The 9,264-nt window shown below is 41.3% G+C and overlaps 1 protein-coding gene across 2 annotated transcripts in view; it reads right to left on the minus strand.

Annotated features, from left to right (window-relative positions):
* The window catches only part of ABHD18 (abhydrolase domain containing 18), a 46,168-nt gene that overhangs the window by 36,492 nt on the left and 412 nt on the right, over nt 1-9,264 (minus strand). Inside the window, exons 1-3 of one of the 2 annotated variants that reach the window (XM_066233375.1) lie at nt 7,824-7,881; nt 2,736-2,844; nt 2,142-2,226 (exon numbers count right to left, since the gene is read on the minus strand). In XM_066233375.1, the coding sequence (XP_066089472.1) occupies nt 2,142-2,226; nt 2,736-2,827 (177 nt within the window). In that variant the 5' untranslated portion in view covers nt 2,828-2,844; nt 7,824-7,881. Of the gene's footprint in view, nt 1-2,141; nt 2,227-2,735; nt 2,845-7,823; nt 7,882-9,264 lie in introns of those variants that run through there. The other variant, XM_066233366.1, reaches the window with a different exon arrangement.

Genomic DNA, 9,264 nt, shown 5'->3' on the forward strand with positions numbered 1-9,264 from the left:
GAAAAACAGCAGCAGTTTGTTAAACATAAAAAGTTAAACACAGAGTTACCATATCAGCCAATAATTTCACCCTTCAATATACAGCCAATAAATACAAAACATATAACCAAAAAAACATCTGCACATGAATGTCCATAGCACTATTATTCATAATAGTCAAAAAGCCAAAAGAACTAAATGTCCATCAACTGATAAATGGATAAATAAACTGTCATATATCCATACAATCCAGCCATAAAAAGAATTAAGTACTGGTCCATGTTTCAACATGGATGAATCATGAAACTTTGCTAAGTGAAATAAGCCAGATACAAAATACCACATATTCTATGATTTCATTTCTATGAAATATCCAGATAGGTGAACCCACAGAGAGAGTAGGTTGATTGCCAGCAGGGGGAGGGTGGGGAAATCCGAAGGGATAGCTACTAGGTCCAGGGGTTCTTTCTGGAGCAATAAAAATGTTCTGAAATTCGTGAGAGAGGTCATGGTTGCACATTTTGTGAATGTTATAAAAACAGACTACACTGTACACTTTTGAAGCATGAATTTATGGCATGTGAATTATATCTTGCTTTTTAAAAAACCTGAGAGAGAGTGAAGAGAGGTGCTGGAGAGAGGAAGAAAATCTTTAAGAAGCATTCCATCACCTTCACAATAACTCATTCTTGGGAAAAAAATCAATTTAGAAATTAGAGTTAAATAGAGAAAATAGAAATGTTTAGAAAATTTGAGGAAGAAATGTTCTAAATCCAGAGGAACAGTTGGATGGTGTAGAGGAGGAATTTCCAGTTAAAATTTTGTTCTTAGCAGTGGAATATATCTGAAAAATGAAATCTAATGATACCCAATATATAGAAAGTAGAGTTTTCAAGTGAAAGATGTGAAAGCCCACCCACCCACTTGTAACCCCTCCCCAATTGTATTCAGGTACATAAACCTAGAAATACTTTACAAAAAAACATGCGGTTGCTTAAAGACAAAACTATTTCAAATACAGTAAGTAGGTACTCACTTAACATTGTTAACAGATTAATATTCAACGACCTCCGTGTATTTTCTCATCTTCTCTAATTTTATAGCATTTTCTTTCTAATACCATTCTCTCAGCAATTAACTGTATCCCATACCATTGCACTAATGTTATTCAACAGTTGTTTTTGCTAATATCTTCTCATGTAGTGATTCTTCAACTAGAGTACTTCCCTGTGTTACTTCCAGTTCTTCTGAAATGTTGAATAATTTATTTTAACCCTCATAAACCCTAAATGTAGAAAATGAGGCTTAAAAAGATTCAGTCCTAAATATTTTCTTATATTTAAGCAAGTATATGCTCAACTTTAAATGAATATAATTATTATAAGCATTCAGTTAGGACAGACAAGGATTTTTAAAATATTAAATGAAAATCTATGTTGTATTCATGTTTTAGTGTTTACCATTATTATACTTTTTTTTAAAAGGTTTTATTTAGGTCCTGGCCGGTTGGCTCAGTGGTAGAGCGTTGGCCTGGCGTGTAGAAGTCCCGGGTTCGATTCCCGGCCAGGGCACACAGGAGAAGCGCCCATTTGCTTCTCCACCCCTCCCCCTCTCCTTCCTCTCTGTCTCTCTCTTCCCCTCCTGCAGCCGAGGCTCCATTGGAGCAAAGATGGCCCGGGTGCTGGGGATGGCCCCTTGGCCTCTGCCCCAGGCGCTAGAGTGGCTCTGGTCGCGGCAGAGTGACGCCCCGGAGGGGCATAGCATCGCCCCCTGGTGGGCAGAGCGTTGCCCCCTGGTGGGCGTGCCGGGTGGATCCCAGTCGGGCGCATGCGGGAGTCTGTCTGACTGTCTCTCCTGGTTTCTAGCTTCAGAAAAATACAAAAAAAAAAAAAAAGGTTTTATTGATTCATTTTAGAGAGGGGAGAGAGGGAGAGAGAGAGAGACAAGGGAGAGGAGCTGGAAGTTATCAACTCCCATATGTGCCTTGACCAGACAAGCCCAGGGTTTTGAACAGGCGACCTCAGCGTTCCCAGGTTGATGCTTTATCCACTGCGCCCCCACAGCTCAGGCCTGTTAATATATTCTTAACATTCAACCTCTTTTTGCTCCATATTTATGGTTAAACCAAAATTTCTATAATTGCATTTATTTCACTTGATTACCTTATCAATGTATACTGGATAATCACTTGAAACCAGATTCTGACATCTCTCACGATTTCCAATAATCTTTCTGAATTCAAAGAGTCTGTTGTGGTAAGGGAAATAAGGAAGAGATTCAGTACAGCCATATATTGAGACTACAAATAGTGAGTAAAAACTAGCAAGTCCAGTTCATAAAACATGTTCAAACTTAATTTTAATATTCAGAAAGAAAAAGATTAAGCTGTTGGATTTTTGCTAGACACTTTATCATGGGAAAAAAGGCAAGAAATCATTGTTCAGAAAATAACTAACATACATAAGACTAAAAATTAAAGGTACACATTTTGAAAATTCATTTTCCTAAGTCCAGATATTCCACGAGCTATACAGTCCATACCAGCCTTGTAGTCATTACAAATTCAATTTACCCAAGAAGGCTCAGTCCCTAGAAACTCTAATCAACTTAACAATTATTAAAGTTAAAAATTTATTTGTGTTTCTGAGGGGTCTTTATTTTTATAACTGAATTACATACTTTTAAAATAGCTCAATTTATGGGTTAAAACAAGAAGAATAGAGAAAATAAAACAAACATTCAGGAAAAGTGGTTACCTTTTCAGATCCTCCGGCCTCCCCCATCCTCTGATGAAAAGCTTAGTGAGGAGAAGTCTCCGGTACAGAGTGTCTAACTTGCTCACACCCATCAGTAGTAAGCAAACATCTATGAAACAAAATTTTAAATGACCTTAAAATATTTCACTTTAGGCAGCAGGTCAATTTTCTAAACACCTCTTTAAATATCAGGTAAAAACTAAAAATTGACCTGCTCTCGCCTGACCTGCGGTGGGACAGTTCACCTGGAACGCTGAGGTCGCCGGTTTGAAAGCCCAGACTTGCCTGGTCAAGGCACATACAAGAAGTAACTACTATAGTTGATGCTTCCCACATCTCCCCCCTTTAAAAATCAATATATAAAATCTTCAAAGAAATAAAATATTTTTAAAAAATTGATCCACTCTCTTAGCAAGTTTAAATATACAATACTGTTTATTGATTTTGCAGAGAGTGGAAGATGGAGGGAAGAATGAAGGGAGGAATAGAGGGTAGGAAGAAGGGAGGGATGGAGGAAGGGAAAAAGAGAGAGATAAGCATCAATTTGTTGTTCCATTTTTTTTTTTTATGCGTTCGCTGGTTGATTCTTGTATGTGCCCTGACCTGGAATCAAACCTGCAACCTTGGCAGATCAGGATAAGCTACCTAGCCAGGGCCACAGTATTGCTAACTATAGTTACCATGCTATATTTTATTTTTTTTAATATTTTGACAGCCAGCCAGAGAGAAGGACAGACAGGAATAAATAGACAGGAAGGGAGACAGATAAGAAGCATCCATTTTTTGTTGCAGCTCCTTAGTTGTTCATTGATTGCTTTCTCATACGTGCCTTAATGGGGGGGGGAAGGGCTGCAGCAGAGCGAGTGACCCCTTGCTCAAGCCAGCAACCTTGGGCTTCAAGCCAGCGACCTTTGGGCTTAAGCCAGCAACTATGGTGGGGTCATGTCTATGATCCCACGCTCAAGCTGGTGAGCCTGCGCTCAAGCTGGCAACCTCAAGGTTTCTAACCTGGGTCCTCTGAGTCCCAGTCTGATGCTCTATCCACTGTAGCACCGCCTGGGCAGGCTTGATAAGGTTTTTCTTGAAGGACAAATGTCAGTGTGGTATAATAAAAAAAGATCTGGTCTTTAACCAGTTCCTGGCATGGAGCTCCTAAAACCATTGGATTTTCCTGATAGGAGTGTCTTTCTTATGCTAATCAGGTGAGTTAAGGTTGGCCCTGGAGAGTCTCAGGATAGTTTGTGGCTAGTCATCAAAAAGACCAAACATTTCATGTGCAGGGTTCACTTTGGGCCAGCCTGACTTCCAAAAGAAGGAACCTGGAAGATTGAGTTGAATCACATGACCAATGAGCCAATCCATCATGAACACCCCAGTAAGAACTCCAGTAGAGTTTCTTGGTTAATGAACATGACGGGTAGGAGGGTGAATGCCCTCTCCCTGGAGGGGTCATAGAAGCTCCATATTCACTACTATACCTTGCCTTATTCATTTTTTCATTTGGCTGTTCTTAAATTGTATCCTTTATTTATTTTTATCTTTATTTATTAATTTCAGAGAGAGGAAGAAAGAGAAAATGAGAGAGAAACATCAATCTATTTCTGTATATGCCATGACTAGCGATCAAACGAGCAACCTTTGTGTGTCAGGACGATGCTCTCTCTAAGCAACCAAGCTATCTGGCCAGAGCTTGTATCCTTTATACTGAAGCTGTAATCATAAGTAGAATGGTTTCCTGAATTCTCTGAGTGTTTTAGCGAACTACCAATCCATAGGAGTCACAGGACTCCCAAATTCGTAGCGAAGTCAGTCTGAGGGTGGCTGGAATTAGAAGTAATAGCATCTGGGGGAGTGAACCCTTAACTTGTAATTATCTGCACTAGCTCCTGTGGTGTTAGTCTGTGATACGACTTCACTGCCTTCGGAAGTATTCGAGGCCACCTCTTTTCTCTAGAGCAGTAGGGAAAGGCAACATGTCTTCTTTTACAACACCATAGCACCATACCAAAGCAGATTCCATATTAGTGGGGGGAAAAAATGCCAACACTCATATTTTGTTTTTTGTTTTTTTTAATTTTATTTATTTATTTATTTTTTACAGAGACAGAGTGAGTCAGAGAGAGGGATAGACAGGGACAGACAGACAAGAACGGAGAGATGAGAAGCATCAATCATTAGTTTTTCATTGCGCGTTGCAACACCTTAGTTGTTCATTGATTGCTTTCTCATATGCGCCTTGACCGTGGGCCTTCAGCAGACTGAGTAAACCCTTGCTGGAGCCAGCGACCTTGGGTTCAAGCTGGGGGGCTTTTCCTCAAACCAGATGAGCCCACATTCAAGCGGGCGACCTCGGGGTCCCGAACCCGGGTCTTCTGCATCCCAGTCCGACGCTCTATCCACTGCGCCACCGCCTGGTCAGGCCCAACACTCATATTTTATAGCAAGAAGTACTAAACTTGATCATGAGACATCCCATTTTCCTAGGCAATATTCTCCTAGGTTGGTAATAGATAATAGATAAAAACAAGTAAGACAAACATAAAAGGAGAAAGTTGCAAGGGAAACAGGAAAGAACCTGAAAATAACAAACTAAAATATTTTGTAATCTACTATAAAACTGTTTAGGCATTTCTAATTTTCACCCCTATACCAGAAAAGCCTTCCAAATCACTTTTAATTCCACGTAATACAGACCATAAGAGTCAGCACTCCAACTCGAGGGCAGGCGTATCCCTGGCCATATCTACACACCGTCAACAACTGATCAATGAGAAACAGAAAGCAAATCAAACACACGTAACTTACTATATCGTTTGGTTCTGGAGTTTGGGGTGACAGAATTTAGATCCCATTTCAGGTCCAAGAACAATGTAGAACAGGGTTCCCCAAACTACAGCCTGCGGGCCACATGTGGTCCCCTGAGGCCATTTATCTGCCCCCCCCCACCACACTTCCGGAAGGGGCACCTCTTTCATTGGTGGTCAGTGAGAGGAGCACATTGACCATCTCATTAGCCAAAAGCAGGCCCATAGTTCCCATTGAAATACTGGTCAGGGCCCTGGCCGGTTGGCTCAGCGGTAGAGCGTCGGCCTGGCGTGCGGGGGACCCGGGTTTGATTCCCGGCCAGGGCACATAGAAGCGCCCACTTGCTTCTCCACCCCCCCCCCTTTCCTCTCTGTCTCTCTTCCCCTCCTGCAGCCAAGGCTCCATTGGAGCAGGGATGGCCCAGGCGCTGGGGATGGCTCCTTGGTCTCTGCCCCAGGCACTAGAGTGGCTCTGGTCTCGGCAGAGCATCGCCCCCTGGTGGGCAGAGCTTCGCCCCTGGTGGGTGTGCCGGGTGGATCCCGGTCGGGCGCATGCGGGAGTCTGTCTGACTGTCTCTCCCTGTTTCCAGCTTCAGAAAAATATAAAAAAAAGAAATACTGGTCAGTTTGTTGATTTAGATTTACTTGTTCTTTATTTTAAATATTGTATTTGTTCCTGTTTTGTTTTTTTACTTTAAAATAAGATGTGTGCAATGTGCATAGGGATTTGTTCATAGTTTTTTTTATAGTCCAGCCCTCCAACGGTCTGAGAGACAGTGAACTGGCTCCCTGTGTAAAAAGTTTGGGGACCTCTGATGTAGAATTACCAGGTTTTATGGGACACATGTAGCTCTTTCTAGGTAAGGCTAACTGCTACTAAGTGCCAGCATAAAGAGATTAACAATCAGGTCCAGGGTCAGGATAACTACAATTTACCAAAAGGAGGCACCACCTGGAGTCATTCCAGATACTTAAAGTCCCTGTATCAGGCTAGTCTGACACCAGTGAGCTTCTGAAGAAACAGGATTCACTTCTGAAGTACGCATCAAGCCAAACTGACTTAATTTTGGCCTACACTTTTGCACAGCCAATGAGACAGGGAAAAACAAAGTGAAACAAAAATAGAAATTCCTGTACAGTGCCAAGGAATGAAAAGTCTTTCCTAAAAGTGAGCTCTGTTGCTCAAGTGGCACTCCACCTCTCTTATGCCATCTAGTATTTTTATCTCCAAACACTCTGGCAGTTGAGCATTTTAAACAATGCAACTCTAATTTTTTCTGGACTTTTATCTTCATATAGTTGATACATATCTCAAAGGCATATATAAATTTCAAAAAATACCACCATGTACAACTTTACCCCACAAAAATGCAGACCTAATTTTTATCTTATAACTTGATTTTTAAATCACTTATTTTCAATACAAGTTTATGTAGCAAAAAAAAGGTTTAGATACCCCAGATAGCCACTACTTGCCTCACTCACCAAATTTAATTCTTTTAAATCCTATACAGAAGAGTAGAAAAAATTGGTAGATTTGTTCATTTGTTTACAGGGGTGAATATCTGTTTTTTTGTTTTTTTTTGAGAAAACCATTTTTATTATCATCATCACCCAGCTTATTTGTGCTGGATTATATACCAAATGGCCAGATCTTCTAAAGAACATCTACATAACATTTCTTTTATGTTTCAAGAAATGAAAATAACTGTACAAGGTTAAGTACAAAAGTACACAAGACAGCGGACACGAAAAATCATGTATAAGATTTTATCCCACCTGCAGCTTTTTATATATTTTGAAAGTAGAATTCATAAACTAAAAAATATTGTCCTCCTATAGTCAGTCTGTCAAGTTTAATGGAAGTGAATATTTTTAAGTAGTCATGTAGGGAAATGATCAGGTGGACTGTCTCACCTATGTGAAACATTCAAAATTGGCTCCTCTCTTTCATGGGCTTTTAAAAATACAGTTTTTTAAAGGCTTTTAAACAAGTGACTTTGGGTGCTATGTGTGTGTTCCTAGGAAATAATTTTTTCTTTTTTTTTTTTAATTGGTACAATACACAGAGCTTATTTATTTACACCAGGTTTACATGCACTGCATTCCATGTACTTCTGTGGTCTAAAGTCATCACTTGGAAGCAGTCATGGAAAATCGAGTCAGAAGACCTGAGTTCTCTTACTGTGTGACCTTGAGTAAGCCACCTTAACCTATAAAAGGGGAATAATACCTGGCCTAATACGTAATAGCAAGTTGTTTCATTTAAATAAAAACTGATTACCTGTTCTGATATATTTTAAGAGATACTGGAAAAGATTCTTCTTCACATTTTTTTCACAGCCAGGCTGGTGGTGAAAAGCACAGGCTATAGTCAGGAGTCCTGTATTTCTTAGATTCTAGCTCTGTTACTACTAGCTGTGTGATACCAGGTAAATTAATCTCCATGCTTTCTATTTCCTTGAGACAATACCACCTCAGAGGACTGTTATAGGGGTGAAATGAAGTGATTTTATAAGCAGTCATTCAACTACCAATCCTTTATTTTGGTGCAATATTGGTTAAAAATCCCTTTGTAAAATACACATACACACAGGACTGTACTGCATTCCAGGGATTAAAAATGCTGATGATACAGTAAAGCAACATTATAGCAAAATAATAATAATAATAATAATAATAATAATAATATTTTTTTCTATGTACCTTCTTGGAACCAATCATTGGAATCTTACATATTTCGGTGAGCTGTTATCAAACAAATTTGCAAGACGGAATCCAAGTACAAAATGCTAGTTCTGGATTCAGAAGATAATCCTGAACTAATAGAAAACACATTTCAAGTTTCGCTGTTCATCAATAGAACGTGTCTGACAGGACACACTAAAGGTCACCGACATGACAAAGTATCAGAATTGATGGCATATAACACGCAGCGTATAACTAGCGCAGGGCCTGGCATGGGGTAAGCTGCTCATTAATATCGGTCAGAAGAACTGAACTTGGATCCAGTGCTGCCAGCACCACACCGAGTGATTCTGAGTAAGTTATTAACTTCTCTGGATCTTAGCTCTATATAAAATGGGAATGTGTCATTAGTTGTAATAAAATGGAATCACAAGAGAATGTATTATAAGAGTACTAATAAAACAGTATTTATAACACGTACAACTACAGCTACCAGTTAGCTTACAAGCCTACTTGCAGAGATAAGAGGTTAACATGTAAGCGCCAGGAAATAAACAACATCACGGTCTACTACTCGGTGGGGGGGGGGGGGGGGGGGGGGAGGGAACGACACTCAGAACATATCTTGCAAAACTGTCATCCTCCTAGTGTTGGAAGGAGGTGGTCATTGCTAAGCAGCAGCTGTGGCTCTTCTGACACGGAGGTTAGAACAGAAGGCTCCGCAGAAGACCCGCGCCGCCGGCCGTGGGGTGCGGATAGGGCAGGGAAGAGCGGGCGCGGGACCCCATCTCCAGGGCCCCATCCAGGCCCTCACCAGGCACTGCCGCGAGCTGCCCGTGCAGTCAGCCCGGCGAGAAAGGAGCAGCAGCCATTGCACCGCCCGCGGGGAAAGGGCCGCGGGGAAAAGGACCACGCAACAGCCCGCCTCCCGGCTGCGCCCCGCGGCTCCAGCCGCGCCGGCCGCCCTAGTCCCTGACTCCTGGCACGTCAGCCGCGCGTCGCAAACCCGGGGAGCGCGCCTGGTACCCGCGACTTAC

This window comes from Saccopteryx bilineata, chromosome 1, assembly GCF_036850765.1.
Source record: "Saccopteryx bilineata isolate mSacBil1 chromosome 1, mSacBil1_pri_phased_curated, whole genome shotgun sequence".
NCBI classification, from domain to species: domain Eukaryota; kingdom Metazoa; phylum Chordata; class Mammalia; order Chiroptera; family Emballonuridae; genus Saccopteryx; species Saccopteryx bilineata.